This window comes from Octopus sinensis, linkage group LG5 (assembly GCF_006345805.1).
Source record: "Octopus sinensis linkage group LG5, ASM634580v1, whole genome shotgun sequence".
NCBI classification, from domain to species: Eukaryota; Metazoa; Mollusca; class Cephalopoda; order Octopoda; family Octopodidae; genus Octopus; species Octopus sinensis.
The window spans coordinates 72,315,959-72,333,070 of NC_043001.1; the positions used below are offsets into that span (position 1 = coordinate 72,315,959).

The following is a 17,112-nucleotide window of genomic DNA, read 5'->3' on the forward strand; positions in this document are numbered from 1 at the left end:
TAAAAGGTTGTATCTAAACTTTAATTTTAACCATAAGTGTCCGAACTAAAGTGTGTATTTTCTCTGTCAGCTGAATGTAAGACATCTACTATGGCATGTTTCGGTACTTCAGAACCTCGTACTTTCATCATATAACAGGCTGTCTCGACTTTCTCTAGTGACTGTTTCATGGTTAACATCTTTAAAGAAGTCTCGCGGCAGGTGTTCCCAAAACCCAAGAAGTTGGTGTGGATCTCACGTAGGAAGTTACAAATGCGGAATGGAGTTTCGACATCTCCACTACTGATTGACTTGATGGCCATCCTCATTAGTTCACCAGTCAAGTCAGCAACACCTGGATGGAGAAAAAAAAGGGAAACAAATGAGAGAGAGAAGAGGGTGAGAGAGACATAAATGAGGATTGCAGTTAACATTTTACTCCAGATATGTTCTAATCTAGTAGACCTATGATCAAAGACATTCCAACCATCATTGTTTAATGTGTACTTCCATCTTTTTAAGACAGAAAGATTTAGCTGTTATTTCTAGTAAGCTGAGTGACTATTACACTAGAATGGTTTACAGTTGGTTGAGTCAGTAGAATGTTGGTTAAAAAGCTCAATGGTCAACAGCTCATATCTCTATCACCAATAATGATACATGGCAATCAATAACTAAGGTAATATAGGTAGAATAGATAGTCATAGTAATAAACATCATCATCATCATTTAATGTCTGTTTTCCATGCTGGTATGGGTTGGACGGTTTGACAGGAGCTGCACCAGTCTCCATAGTCTGTTTTGGCTTGGTTTCTATGGTTGGATGCCCTTTCAAATGCCAACCACTTTAACCCTTTCATTACTGTATCTATTTTGAGATCCTCTTTGTTTCTTTTAATTAATTATATAACAAAGAATTTAGTAAAATAACTTAGTTATCATTCAGCTAGTGTTAAGAACATAAATTGTGACTAAGGTTTGGTGGAAGATTTTAATTCAAAGCTTATGAAAACAAGACATTTGAACTACAGAGCCAGAGCCGGCATCAACCAGGTTGGTAACGAAAGGGTTAAAGAGTGTACTGGGTACTTTTTACATGGCACCAGCACCCACACCAATACTTTTAATGTGGCACCTTAGTTTTAGGATTTCAATTCTGTTGTGATGAGTAGGTCTTCTTGAGTATAGCAGAGTAAAATATAAAGAGCAAGTGCCTTGTTAGCTTAACCCCTTTTGTTACCATATTTCTATTGAAATACTCAGTTTTGTTCTAATTAATTTTGAAAAAATAATGAAGAACTTAATAAAATAACTGGTGTTTGGAACATAAATTAACATGAAACTTTGATGGAAGGTTTTGATTTACATCACTTTAAAACAATGAATTTCTATCATAGAATTAGGAGTGGTCTCAGACAGGTTGGTATTTAAAGGGTTACCTCTTTAAATCAGTGGTTTTCAACCATTTTTTTGCCCATAAACCACTTTGATTTTTTATTTTACTCTCTTGGACTTCTATAGTCATTCAATATATGAATGTATGTATATATAATAATAATAATAATAATAGAGAATATAATTCCAAAACTTACAGGGAAAAATTCAATTTAATAATTTTAAATCAAATTTCACAATATATAATATATGTATATAATTTAGAGAAAAACCTCTATTAAACAATTCAATAATGAAAGATGTTATTCACACCATATAGGAAACATATACTATAAAAACTTTATTCTAAAATTCAATAAAGTACAATAAATGGTAAATAGTAGTAAAAAGACTATGCACGTTTCATGGCTATATTTCCAAATAGATAATAATAATCAATTTGATTTAAAATTAAATCGATCTAAAATTAATTCTATTAAAAAATATAGTCATTCATCAGGTCTAAAATAATAAATAATACATACATATATATATATATATATATATATATATTAAAAAAATACAAAATGGGACATGAACGCAAAACATCCGGACAGCTAGGTGATACAAAAATGGGACAACAAAACATCCAGATAGACGATACAAAGAAAACAAGGATGGGTCATTCAAAGTTTTCTTTCCTCAGTCAAGCACCAGATTATCCTCGCAATTTCGGCTGATTATACTTGAGATTGCTCAAATCTGGCCAGCCCCAAGGAAAAACTAAGCTAAGAGTATTAGATTCCTTGGAAGAAAGCAGCGAATGTATACAAAAACAAGGACGGAAGTTACACAATACAATAAAAATAAAAACAGGACATAACAATAGGTGTCTTTCAACTAAGGACAAATTAAATTAAGCTGGTGTGTGTGGAAATGAAGCCTTACGGCAGGAATAGAAGATTTCACAAATACAGGGAGGAATATCGATGTTGCATGGACAACGGCCAGACCAAGAAAGAAAGAACAGGCTTGGTCGAATGCCGGTCATGTGGGATGAGAAAAGAGAGAAGAAGCAGAGGGACAGAAGAATTGAGGAGCAAGAAAAAATGACAGGGACACAGTAAAGTGAAAAGTGGAGGGAAAGTTAGCAAGAAGAGAAGATAAAGAAATGTGAGAGAGGGGGAATGAAAGAATGAAGAGTGGAATGAACGAACAAGCGTGAAAGGGCTGATAGACAGAAATAGAGTCGTACAAGATTTAGAAAAATGTATATTTACATATAAGAGACCAAAGTGTATGTACGCCGCTATATATATATATATATATATATATATATATATATATACATATACAAAAAATACAAAATGGGACAAGAACGCAAAACATCCGGACAGCTAGGTGATACAGAAATGGGACAACAAATCATCCAGATAGATGATACAAAGAAAACAAAGACGGGTCATTCGAAGTTTTCTTTCCTCAGTCAAGCACCAGATTATTTCTTTTCATCTGAAAATATTTACTTTTTTACCGAAAAGACTTATAGTTTTTAAGTGTGTAGTGTCCACAAAATCGACCAAAATCGATCTAGAAAGGGGAAGATGGGGAAGGGGGTCCTAAAAAAAAAAAAACATTTGCCAAAAAAATTTTCTATTGTTAAAACAATGCTCCAGATCATTTCCATGGGCATCGTGAAAAAAAATTTGAAAAACCTCTGTTCAAACAGAGAAATTCCAATTTATATGGGTGAACTACTCTGGACATCTGCCCATTTAAAAAAAAATATTTATTGAGTAACTGTAATTGTATTTATATAAACAGTATAAGTTAAATCAAAAGTTTAATAAAATCGAAAATACTTTGTAAGGGGTTGATTTCATTTAAGCCTAAGGAAACCACAGCAACAACTAATATCAGAGAAGATGCATGGTAAACTTCCAAGTTTTTTTTAAAGAACAAAAGTTTAAAAAATGCATCTTCTATGCCGCAAAATGCGATAAATGTAAAAGAATGTATTAGATAAGCTAATGAGAATTTTGGCATTTAAGTTGACACGTTTCTAATTATTTATGAATATATAGGTACAGGAGTGGCTGTATGGTAAGAAGCTTGCTTCCCAACCACATGGTTCTGGGTTCAGTTCCAATGCGTGGCACCTTGGGTTTTCTACTATAGCCTTGGGCCGACCAAAGCCTTGTGAGTGGATTTGGTAGATGGAAACTGAAAGAAGCTCATTGTGTGTGTATATGTGTATATGTATATATATATACACACACACACACATGATATATACACTGCTCTACATCTTAGAGTGTGCTTCTTCGGATTTATGTTTTCTACAAACGATCCTTTTCACTTTCTGGCCAGAGTGTTTTACAGAGACCATGTAGTTTATGCTAAATAGCTGACCAGTAGGCCGTACCTGTACATATTTATGGAAACCACGGGTCTCTCATAAATATGGAATGATTTGACCTCAGTTTCTCCACTATTTAAACACCATATTTTTAAGAGGTTATGGGCCAAGAGGTTTTCTGGGATCTGATAATATGCCATAAAGCTAAACCCTTTATGGATAGGAAGCCTAAGGTAATCCCATAAACCGATGTTCCCCATTTTTAATATATAGCATTGGTTTTTACAATTCTGTAAATAATAATGATAGTATTTTATAAGCTAAAGGCTTATAAGCAATCACCTCGCAATGAAGAAAAATAGTCTAATAATGGGGCATGTAAGTCCTTGACAGAAAAAAAACGTAGGTTTTCCCGTATGCGTGAATGAGAAAAAGAAGAAAATGGAGAAACTGACATTCAAAGATATTCAAATCAATATAATATGAAATTCTTATCCCTTCAGCCATTTCCATATCCAATTAATTCAATGTTTACAATTTACAAAATCAAACTAGAAAACTGGACAAAACAGAGAACACAATTGAAAAAAATTAAAAAGAAAAAAGAAGGAAAAAGACCAAAACAATTCACCACCTTGGGTTGAAGAGTTGGGGGCGCTGGAAAACCTCTCTAATGGCTATTGAGACATGCCAGCACGCTTGCAGAGCTGCCATGGGTGATGGCAAAGCTGATGCACTGGAACTGCCAAGTGCCCTCACGAGCCTCACCAGTTACCTCTGCAAGGTGAGTTGCCAGTGAAGACAGGAATCTTGCAGTTAGTGGTCCGACCCCACCAAACGTCTTGAACGCCACAGGATGGAAAATATTGTTGGGCGACAGATCACGGTATTTCAGGATTTTGTTCTGCTTGGCTGCAGAAGCCGTGGATCTTGTTCTAACCGCAGCATCCAGGATGTGAGAAGAAGCAAGAGTCGCTGTGACCTCTGCCTTGCGACCAGCAGCACAGGGTGAGGCCGTCCCATCACATCTGGACAATCCAGATGGTTCCAAGATGAAGAGATGTTTGCCTGGGTCAAGCTCCTCTTGAGTATAAGGTTTAACTCCATATGATGTGCAAAGCAACCAGCATTCAGGCAGCAAGAAAGGCATGGAGGCCTGAGGATTCAAAGAGCCTTCCACAACAACAGATCAAACCCGTGCATACATCAGCTCCCACTCTGAGGGCAATGGAGACATGATGTTCATCCAAGTTGAGTAGGCCACCAACATTAGCCACAGGGATGGCATCAATCCAGTCATCTGAGTATTTGGTGCTAGCAGACAGTAAAGCGGCACCTTGAAAACTGTTTTGACTGGATGAAGAGGGAGTCGAAGGTGACCTTTGAAATTATGTTGTCCCAAGTTCTCTGACTCCAACAGTCCTCCACCTTCTCAGGAGCAGACAAGTCCAATTCCCTCCAGTGTTGGAAAGCTTCATCCAACTCCCTGTTGGAACTGGTCAATGTTGGAGAGGAGAGGATGTTGCTCACCAGAGTAGAGCAGGCATCGGTGGAGGAAAGGAAGCAGGGGAGAGAGAGGGATGAACACTTATAAAGACCAAGACCTCCAAATCACTTGGGCAATGCAACCTGATCAGGGGATGTTGGAGAGACATTGACTAAGCATTTCAGTCTCTCAAAGATTAGGTTGTCGAAGCATTGGAGGCATGATGGGAATCGGTAAGATGAGCTGACTCTGAGTAAATATAGAAGCTTAGGGATTGAGAGGTAATTCCTAAGTAAGGAAAAACCTTGATGGGGTTTGATAGCTCAATATTTTTCAGTAATTGCTCAAGGGCAGCCACCTTCAACTGAAAGATGGACTCAAAGGCAAGGTGAGTGATTGGAGCACCTACAAAGCACCAAGCCGATGGAGGAGGAACTGCAATGGAAGGGAAGGACTCCGCAAAAAGGTCACTAGTTGGTTGATGTTGTGAAACCAGAGGTAACATTTGGAGCTGTTTACTTGGAGACCTCGGCGACCAAGCTACCCAACCATCATGTTTGCAATGGTGAGAATCCTGTCTGAAGGTCCCCCCCCCCAAACAAGCATCATCGAGATACCAGACGTTGAGATCTAGCTCGATGCCCATCATGATCATGATCATGATCACCATCGTTTAACTGGGGTCTGGGAAGCCCGAAGGCTGTACCAGGCCAGTCAGATCTGGCGGTGTTTCTACAGCTGGATGCCCTTCCTAACGCCAACCACTCCGTGAGTGTAGTGGGTGCTTTTTATGTGCCACCGACACAGGTGCCAGACGAGGCTGGCGAACGGCCACGCTCGGATGGTGTTTTTTACGTGCCACCGGCACGGCCACGATCGGATGGTGTTTGTTACGTGCCACCTGCATGGAGGCCAGTTGATGCGGTGCTGGCTACGGCCACGTTCGGATGGTTCTCTTACGTGCCACAAACTACAAATTCCATTGATGTGGATCGATTTTAATTTGATTTGATTCTTCGATTTTGATTTTCACTTGCCTCAACAGGTCTTCACAAGTAGAGTTATGTGTCCCAAGAAGGAAGGTATGCACAGGTGGACTGACGTCCCAGGTAGGGGCCATGGGTTATGGCCTCACTTGTCCTGCTGGGTCTTCTCGCGCACAGCATACTTCCAAAGGTCTTGGTCTCTGGTCATTTCCTCGGTGAGACCTAAAGGGCGAAGGTCGTGTTTCACCACCTCATTCCAGGTTTTCCTGGGTCTACCTCTTCAACAGGTTCCCTCAACTGCTAGGGTGTGGCACTTTTTCACACAACTATCTTCATCCATTCTTACCACGTGTCCATACCAGCGTAGACGTCTCTCTTGCATACCACAACTGATGCTTCTTAGGTCCAACTTTTCTCTCAAGGCACTTACACTTTGTTGGGTATGAACACTTGACATTACACATCCATCGGAGCATACTGGCTTCATTTCTTGCGAGCTTACGCATATCCTCAGCAGTCACGGCCCATGTTTCACTGCCATGTAGCATGGCTGTTCGTACACATGCGTCATACAGTCTGCCTTTTACTCTGAGCGAGAGGCCTTTTGTCACCAGCAGAGGTAAGAGCTCTCTGAACTTTGCCCAGGCTATTCTTACTCTAGCAGCTACACTTTCAGCACACCCACCCCCACTACTGACTTGATCACCTAGGTAACGGAAATTATCAACTATTTCTAGTTTTTCTCCCTGGAACGTGGCGGAAGATGATCTCTGCGCATTTTCAGTGTTTATTGCACCAGAGCATCTGCCACATACAAAAACTATATTCCTAGTTAACCTTCCTTTGGCATTGCTGCACCTCTTATGTGTCCATAGCTTACACTTGGTGCATCTTATAGAGTTCCTACCTACGCCTTTTCTACAGATCGAGCAGGGCCATCTACCTGAAGGCGTTTCAGATTTGTCTACCTTCCTACTTATTAGGACTTTGGTTTTAGCTAGATTGACTCTGAGGCCCTTCGATTCTAATCCTTGCTTCCACACCTGAAACTTCTCCTCGAGTTCTGATAGTAATTCAGCAATTAGAGCAAGGTCATCAGCATAGAGGAGCTCCCAGGGGCATCCTGTCTTGAATTCCTCCGTTATTGCCTGGAGGACTATGATAAATAGGAGGGGGGTGAGGACTGAGCCTTGGTGGACCCCAACCTCCACCCGGAATTCTTCACTGTACACGTTGCCAACCCTCACCTTACTAACAGCGTCCCTGTACATGGCACGCACAGCTCTCACTAACCATTCATCTATCCCTAGTTTCCTCATTGACCACCAGATAAGGGAACGGGGGACCCTGTCAAAGGCTTTCTCCAAGTCAACGAAAGCCAGGAACAGAGTTTTATCTTTGGCTAGGTATTTCTCCTGCAGCTGTCTCACCAGAAATATGGCATCGGTGGTGCTTTTCCCTGGCACGAAACCAAACTGCATCACATCCAGGTTGACTCTCTCTCTCTAATCAGTTGGGCTATGACTCTTTCCGTAACCTTCATTACCTGATCCAACAGCTTGATACCTCTGTAATTATTTGTATCTAGGGCGTCACCTTTACCTTTGTAGCAGTTGACTATTATGCTACTACACCACTCATTGGGTATGACTCCTTCGTGTATCACCTGGTTAACTATACGGGTGACTAGGCTATAGCCGACACTGCCAGATATTTTGAACATCTCAGCAGTAATTCCTGATGGGCCTGGGGCTTTCCCTGTCTTCATGCTTCTAATTGCCTTAACTACCATGGAACTGTCAACTCGGATAGCTGGTCCCTCTATTGGGTCGACATTCGGCAGACTCTCTTTATCCTATTCATTCTCTTTGTTGAGCAACCTTTCATAGTGGCATCTCCAAACCTCTCTCTTTGCATCCTCATTTAGCACAAGTGAACCATCATCCATGCGAACACATTTCTCTCCTACCACATCACGGTTCTCTCTCACACACTGTCTTGCAACACAAAACACCTCAAGTCTTTGGTCCTCACGGCACAGAACATTGGCAAATTTTTTCTTATCTGCTTCCCCTCTGGCTAAATATACCTGTCTCCTAGCTTCTCTTTTCGCAGTCTGATACAATTCCCTACTATCGCCATTCCTCCAGTCCTTCCAAGCCTGTCTCTTGTCTCTAATAGCCCTGTCTACAGCATTGTTCCACCACCACGTTACCCTGGGACGAGATGGGACTTTGCTCCATCCACAGATCTGGTCAGTGGCACTCAGCAGATTGTCCCGTAGAAACCTCCAGTTGGTTTCCACATTATGTGATGCCATATCCCCTTCTATTTAGTCGAAAGCTTCGAGTAGGACTTCTCTAAATCTCCATCCATTTACAGGATCTTTAAGTTTCCAGACCTTTCTCCTCCGAGCTGGTCTTCTTCTGGGCAGCCATTTGGCCCTGATCCAGAAGTCGCTAACTACTAATCTATGTTGAGGAGTACATTTTGGAAGGAGAAACCCAGCGTCCACCTACTCCCTCCACAACACTAGTCTCAAAAAGTCTTCATGTGAACGTGACCTGGGTGTTATTGTCGACAGTGATTTCCGTTGGACAAAACACATCGCTAAAATTGTCTAGAAGGCTGAGGGTGTCTTGGCATCACTCACCAAATCCTTTGTGAGCTGCTCTCCGGCTATCTATCTGCGGCTTTATATAGCTATGGTAAGACCTCACCTGGAATTTGCATCACCGGTCTGGAACCCCTATCTTGCCCAGGATATCAATCGTCTGGAAGCTGTTCAGCGACGTGCAACCAAAAGAATACCTTCCATCAGGCATTTGCCATATCCTGAACGCCTTACTTCCCTGGGCATGGACACATTGAAACTCTGACGTCTGGCAGCTGACTTGGAAGACACCCATAAAATTATCAACCAAGTACAAACAATAACTCTGAGCACCTTTTCAAACTCCACCCATCTAACACCCGTGAACATATTTACAAAGTCAGAAAACAGCACAGCTCCCATGACTTCAGGAAACATTTTTTCACGCTGAGAGTTGCTGAAGCATGGAACAAACTGCTGGCATCAGTAGTTAGTTGTCGGAGCACTGCATCCTTCAAAACTTCCATGCTTTCTGAGATTCGCCAACACTACTACACCTGATTTTCTCCCCTCCATACACACACAAGCATGTATCTGACTCATACATTGTTCGCTTCCCAGACATTTTTACATTACTGCATGTACTTTATATGCACTTTCTGACAAGTTGTGGTGCACCTGAGCACTGTATACAATAATTTCATTATTATATTATTATTATTCCTCGCCTGGAAAGGTTTTGGCATTTATAAGCAGCCCTCTTTCCCTCTTTCTGGTGAGGATGTAGTCGATCTGGCTAGTGTGTCTGCCAGAATGGTAGGTGACTAGGTGAGCGGTGGGTTTCCTGAAGTTGGTATTGCAGACCATAAGGTCATTTGCATCGCAGAACTCCAGCAGCCTGGTTCCCTCCTCATTACGAGAGCCAAAACCGTAGCCTCCATGAACGCCATGGAAGCCCCCGACATGCCGTCCAACATGTCCATTGAAATCACCTGCCACGAAGAGAAGGTCACTGTCATTTGTCAACGAGGCAGTCCGCAATAGGGTGTCATAGAATTGGTCTTTTTGTCCTTCCGGTAGCCCTGGTTGAGGGGCATATGCCGAGATGATGGTAGCTGACCTATGGTGAAGCACTAATCTAATTTTAATTACTCTGTCACTTACTCTGACTACCTCGATTACCTTATCTACCCATTTCTCCGCAAGAAGTTGGTATAGCAAATCATAAGGTCATTTACATCGCAGAACTCCAGCAGCCTGGTTCCCTCCTCATTGCGAGAACCAAAACCGTAGCCCCCGTGTATGCCATGGAAGCCCCCGACATGCCGTCCAACATGTCCATTGAAGTCACCTGCCACAAAGAGAAGGTCACTGTCATTTGTCAACAAGGTAGTCTGTAATAGGGTGTCATAGAATCGGTCTTTTTGTCCTTCTGGTAGCCCCGGCTGAGGGGCATATGCAGAGATGATGATGTCATCAATGCCCTGTGCAAACAGAGCAGGCCCGAGTAGGATACCCTGTTGGACTCCTGAGGCAGAGGTGATGATTTAGTCACTGAAAGAGAGATAGGAAGGCTCTCGATAAGCCTGCCATGCAAGACGGTATAGTTGTGGGACCTTCTCTCTTACTGAGCTGAGGAGAGTTGAAGACATTCTTAAGGTCAAGTTTGAGGATGACCTTGGGTGACAAGGAGGGCAAGTTGGCATAGTCTCTGGTAGCATGGGCGACAGCTTCACATTCCAAATTGGTGCCCACTCCTAGCTGGGTGGGGAAAAATATTTCCTCCAATAAGTTAGAGACTGATTATAAGCACACTTTTGCAGTGAGACGGCAAAGGGTGAAGCCGACCACAATGGGACTTAGGTCTCCATTGGGTTTGGTGAGCCCAAATAATTTTGCACTGGAGAATAGTGGGCAGATATAATGGAAGACGTTTGCTGAAGAGAACTGGTTCACAAACTGAGTCATATTCCCCAAGAGCTCAAGTCCGGTGTCACCAGCTGATAAAGAGATACCATCCTTGAGATTTTGAGGCCAAAGGCCATTAATTCCCACACCTGAACCAGCAGGGAAGGATGAAATCACCTTTCTGATGTTATTAGAGGTGAAGACCATCTCAAGTATTCTAGGGGATCGGGCCAGTTTAGTTGATTATCAGGGAGTGCTTCTCTTTCAGACATCTAAGAGACTCAGAGTCACATGGAGCGAGATAGGATAGAGAAGAGAGGAGACGGACAGCCCCTTTTATGTCAGATTCACTGAATTTGTCATTGACTGTGCGCTTAAGGTTTATTGGTTGCCTGTCAGTAGGCACCATGCTTGATGTCAAGTGAGAAGTGGTTGGAGTAGACTCAAATAGCTGAAACTTGAGAGAGGATGTAAGGGAGCCCAATTTCGCATCATGCACATGGAAAGAGATGTCAGGGAACAGAAACAGTTTCTGCCAGTTGGATGCATTGTTGGATAAACATACATTTTCTAACAAGCTGTAGAGTGCGCGGGCAAAGCTATTCTGAGCTCCCTTAGGGATCTGGTTAATGAGCTTCGATTTAGATAAAACCTGGAGGGCTGCAGCAAAGACCTCAGTAGAGAACTGGTTGTTGGAGTGTGAGGTGTCTCCACGGAGTGTGTCGGAGCTGAAGTGGCACTGACTGCAGGTCCAGTATGGAAGACTTTTGGTTTGAGCCTTGGTGATGCAGACAACTCCTGTGGTAATTTTGGTGGCACAGGTGGTTAATAGGATATTTCATCAGGGCAGAATTCCCAGAAAGGAGTTACATCCCAACGTGTTAGTTTGCCAAAAGAGACCAATAGAATAAGTACTAGGCTTATAAAGGATAAATCCTGGGGGCAATTTGTTCGACTAAAGGTGGTGCTCCAGCATGGCCACAGTCAAATGACTGAAACAAGTAGAAGAATAAAAGAATAAAAAAGAATATTACATCCTCAAAATTTTTAATGTCATAACTTTTATTTTAAATAAAATTTGCTCTTTTAAATTGGTTTTCATATGTTTTAAATTGTTTGTTTTTAAATAAAAGTTAATCTGGTTTAAAATTCATATAATTTAAATCATAGCATGTATATATTGGCATACCGCACATACCTTATATACATAGATATATGCACTGTAAAAACATTTTCATAAAGTGAAACAATATCAAATGGTTTTTTTTCCTCACTGAACTCATACAATGAAACTTTTGCTATTTTATTCAAAGTATGTCAACAATAGAGCAGAAATATCAATGGGGATGATGGTTTATTTTCCTTTCAGAAATATAATTGTTGGGCAAGTGTCTTCTACTATAGCCTTGAGCCAACCAAAGCCTTGTGAATAGATTTGGTAGATGAAAACCGAAAGAAGCCTGTCGTGTGTGTGAGGAGACCTATTGAGTCAAGTACATCAACATCAAAATAAAAATCAAATGGAAATTGTAGTTGTGATACCCATGCTGGTGGCATGTAAAAAGCACCATCCTTATGCTGCTGATGCCAGCGCTGCCTTGGCAGGCTTCTGTGCCAGTTGCATGTAAAAAGCACCAACCGATTGTGGCCATTGCCAGCCTCCTCTGGCCCCTGTGCCGGTGGCACGTAAAAAGCACCTACTACACTCAGTGGTTGGCGTTGGGAAGGGCATCCAGCTGTAGAAACACTGTCAGATCAGACTGGAGCCTGGTGCAGTCTCCTAGCTTCCCAGACCTCGGTCGAACCGCCCAACCCATGTTAGCATGGAAAACGGACGTTAAACGATGATGATGATGTGTGTGTGTGTGTGTGTCCCACCAACGGTTGACAATCGATGTTGGTGTGTTCACGTCCCGGTAACTAAGCGGTTCGGCATAAGGTATTCGATAAAATAAGTACTAAGCTTACAAAGAATAAGTCCTGGGGTCGATTTGTTCGACTAAAGGCGGTGCTCCAGCATAGCCGCAGTCAAATGACTAAAACAAGTAAAAAAATAACATTCAGAATTTAACGAGGATGCCACGGTACTATTTAAGAAGAGTGGTCCCGGAGCGCGCACTCGCGTATCCGCGCTAGCTAGTCGTGACTAGTCGATCCTACAACGACTACCTAGCAAAGTAAATAAAACACGAAATAAATAATTTTTTAAAAATAAAATAAATAAAATACAAAATAAATAATTTTTTAAACAAAGTAAATAAAAGACAAAAACACAGAGTAAGGATCGACTAGTCACGACTAGCTAGCGCGGATTCGCGAGTACGCGCACCGGGACCGCTCTTCTTAAATAGTACTGATGCCACTATGTCATCACCAGACCTGCTAGAAATAGTAGCCAAATCCAAACCCCGTACTATCTTAAATAAAGAACAACACATTTGATAAGGTTATCTGAGGCACCCCTAAAATGACAAGATGTTTAATGGCTGGAATAGCTTTGATCATGGGTCTGTCTACTGGGGCAGGCTTGACCCAGGGCTAAAAGAAACTACGGCAATATGTTCCGTCTTCCTGTTCATTGTCTTATTAGTTCTAGCAGCTGTGATGTGGCCATGCTGGGGCAGTCATCAATTAGGATGTCTTCAAAACACAGACATTATTATATACAACCAAAAAACTCAGATAATTCGTATAACTACAAGTTACGATATATTTCTTTATGAAATAATAACGCGTCTCCAGTCACCAAGTTGACAGCATTGTCTTGTATGTTTGACTCAATGCCCTGTCTAAGTACCAGCATTCTTGCTTATATTTCCTCAAAACGCAGGAACCAAAAACCAAAAATTAATAATAATATAACTCTGTTTCTCGTGAATTCTAAAATAAAACGAAAGATAAATGTTAATTAAATATAAGAAATACCTAATAAAAAATCAACCGGTCTGACGAATACCAAGTATTCATTTTCATAATTGTCTGTCTTGTCTTCTTCTGAGGAATTATTCTGAATCTTTTTGAAGTTAAGCATCGACTGAATTTCGTTGAGAGTAACAAGCCGATTCTCTTTGATGTAAAAATAAAAAGAAACTGCTTCGATAAACTCTTGCACTCCAAAAGTGTAGGCTTTGATATATTGATAAGGGTCTTCTGCTTCTAGTTCTTTGGCGAGAGGAAGAAATTTTGTGCGCAATAATTCCTTAAACTTCGTGTCTGTTTGTCCGAGTATATTTTCGTTATCCCCTGAAGCATTTCGATGAAGTAGAAATATAATTCTTTTGCTTTCAATGGTGATGTCTCTACCCAGCTTAACAATCCGTTCGTATTTGTCGTGCCTAGCATCAATTTTTACTTGGTAAGTTCGAAAATTCTCGAGTAAATCTGAATCGATATCCGTAGTTGAGGCAGATTCTGGTGTGGAATTGCTATTTTTCTCATTCTGTTCCTTTAAAGTTAAAGCGGGTGGATTTGCTGCCATTATGTTTTCAACACAAAATGGACTGACAGAATTATTGGCCCTGAACCTCTTTATAATTCTATTCACAGTTTGCGTATCTTGGATGCTTCACAATATTTCCTCCTGTGAAATTAAAATTAAAAAATACTGAAAATTCCACAAGATAAGAGGCCTTCCTATAAAATTTAACAGGAATCTATTTTATCAAAAAACTCTCTACAATAGTTAGTTTCATTTAATGTCATATTAAAATCAGGGTTATGCAGCTTCCTATGTAAGGGGACATAACTACAGATGTATACTCAGAGAAATGGATACTTTTAAAGAAATTTTCAACAAATAATCGCTTAGATCCTGTAGATTCAGTGTATGTAAAGATTTGTTCGAAGAAATTTTTTCCAAGTGGTTGGGGACAGGATTTTCGGAATATTTACACGATTGGACATTTTCCCCCTCATAACTTTCAGGAAAATGGGTATTTTTAATGAAATTTTATATGAATAAACTTTCAAACGGTATAGATTACGATTACTAAGAAATTTGTAGGCAAACTGTTTTGGAAGGGGACGTGGAGGGAATGAGCTTCTGGAAAAAGGAGTTTCGGATCAGACGGTCCACATAAGTCGGAATTTATCCGTTTTGACGGGGATTTTTTTCCAATTTGTTTTATTCAGCTCAGTCTTCGGAATGATGGAAGGCATCTTTTCACGAAAAAAAAAAAACGTTTTGAAAATTTGTTTTTTTTTTCACTCCTGCCACCCCCATTGCTACCCCAGTCAGGATTGATTTTGGTCAGTTTTTTTTTTCACTAGGCACTTAAAACACGTGAGAGAAACATTGGAAAGTGTGATTTAAGGGAGATCTGGCTGTTGTTTCTAGCACATCTCAAGACCTCTCGCCTCGTTTCGTTCTCATTGATGTTTTTCAATATTTCATTTACCCACTAAGGGCGGCGAGCTGGCAGAATCGTTAGGATGCTGGGCGAAATGTTTAGCGGTATTTCGTCTGAGTTAAGGCGGCGAGCTGGCAGAAACGTTAGCACGCCGGGCGAAATTCTTTGCGGTATTTCGTCTACCGTTACGTTCTGAGTTCAAATTCCGCCGAGGTCGACTTTGCCTTTCATCCTTTCGGGGTCGATTAAATAAGTACCAGTTACGCACTGGAGTCGATATAATCGACTTAATCCCTTTGTCCTTGTTTGTCCTCTCTGTTTAGCCCCTTGTGGGTAGTAAAGAAATAGGTATTTTGTCTGAGTTCAAATTCCGCCGAAGTCGAAATGAAATTATTGTATACAGTGCTCAGGTGCACCACAACTTGTCAGAAAGTGCATATAAAGTGTATGCAGTAATGTACAAATGTCTGGAAAGCGAACAATGTATGAGTCAGATACATGCTTGTGTGTGTATGGAGGGGAGAAAATCAGGTGTAGTAGTGTTGGCGAATCTCAGAAAGCATGGAAGTTTTGAAGGATGCAGTGCTCCGACAACTAACAACTGATGCTGGCAGTTTGTTCCATGCTTCAGCGTGAAAAAATGTTTCCTAAAGTCATGGAAGCTGTGCTGTTTTCTGACTTTGTAAATATGTCCACGGGTGTTAGACGGGTGGAGTTTGAAACGGTGCTCAGAGTTATTGTTTGTAAGATGGTTAATAATTGTATGGGTGTCTGCCAAGTCAGCTGCCAGACGTCGGAGTTTCATTGTCTTTCATCCTTTCGGGGTCGATTAAATAAGTACCAGTTACGCACTGAGTCGATGTAATCGACTTAATCCCTATGTTTAGCCCCTTGTGGGCAATAAAGAAATAAATATTTTATTTCCCATAAACACATTTTATGGAATGATAATGCCAAAGTAATACACGCGTAGTCTATTGCTGCGATATATGCAAAGAAAAAGAAATAGTTATTTAAATTTTTACTCGGACCCCAATCGAGCGAGGCCGTGTATGTGTGTTTAAGAAAAAAACATTTTCTAACAGAAAATTATGCTATTAAAATAAATTATATTTTACATACTCCTTATTAAAATACTCTGGATAAATCCTAGCAATAATCTTCTCAGGCTCTCCAATATTATAGAATTATATAAACAGAAACAATCGGAAGCAAATTTTCAAATTTTCCTTTTTTTTATAGCATAAATGTTTATGGAGTAAAATAATGAAAAAAATCAATACATATTTGAGTTAGACAAAAACGAGGGTGGTCTTGCGATGTGCTAGAAACAATAGTCAAATCTTCCTTAAATCACCTTTTCCTCGCCCCCTTCCAAAATCTTTTGCCAAAAAATTTCTTTGTAATCGTAATCTACACCGTTTGAAAGGTATTTCTATAAAATTTCATTAAAAAAATACCCATTTTCCTGAAAATATGAGGTGGGGATCTGTTCCATCTCATGCACGGATTTTTTTAATTAATTTTTTTTAACACCCGGAAACGTCGGATACTGGTAGAATGTGTCACGTAGAACAGAGTTTACTCTTAACATTTTTGACAAAATTTTGTATTTTAAAAGTTATTTCGTGTTAAAGTTGTCGTATTTGGGTATTTTTATAGCAACATATATGAGAATGTGTCCATCCATCCATCTAATCTATCTGTCTATCTATCTATCTACTCACACACACACATTAATAATAGGCAGAAGTTACAGAGGGACAATGGCCAAATTCGTGTTTGATAAGTGCCAATACACGAAACTCAACTTTTGACTTACTCTCTAACTTCTGCAGTTGATATATCTACATATATATATGTGTTAAAAAAATCTCATCACGTAACCGAACCAAAAGAAGAGCCTCTACCTGGCCGCTCGACATGCTAAAAATAGCAGCCAAAGTATCCTCCTACCTAAATCACATGCCCATTGTACGAAATGTCCTAGATTATCCCTAAAAAGACCCTGACCCTAACTCACCCTAACTCTAAATAAAAAATAGATTGAAATGCAATAGATCGATACTAGGGTTATA

General features: G+C 40.5%; 1 protein-coding gene across 1 annotated transcript in view; it reads right to left on the bottom strand.

Annotated features, from left to right (window-relative positions):
* LOC115211907 (translin-associated protein X) overlaps positions 1 to 17,112 on the bottom strand; it is a 19,699-nt gene continuing 2,587 nt past the window's right edge. Inside the window, exons 2-3 of the mRNA XM_029780653.2 lie at positions 13,611 to 14,265; positions 1 to 334 (exon numbers count right to left, since the gene is read on the bottom strand). Coding sequence (XP_029636513.1) covers positions 27 to 334; positions 13,611 to 14,163 — 861 coding nt within the window. The 5' untranslated portion in view covers positions 14,164 to 14,265 and the 3' untranslated portion in view covers positions 1 to 26. The remainder of the gene's footprint in view (positions 335 to 13,610; positions 14,266 to 17,112) is intronic.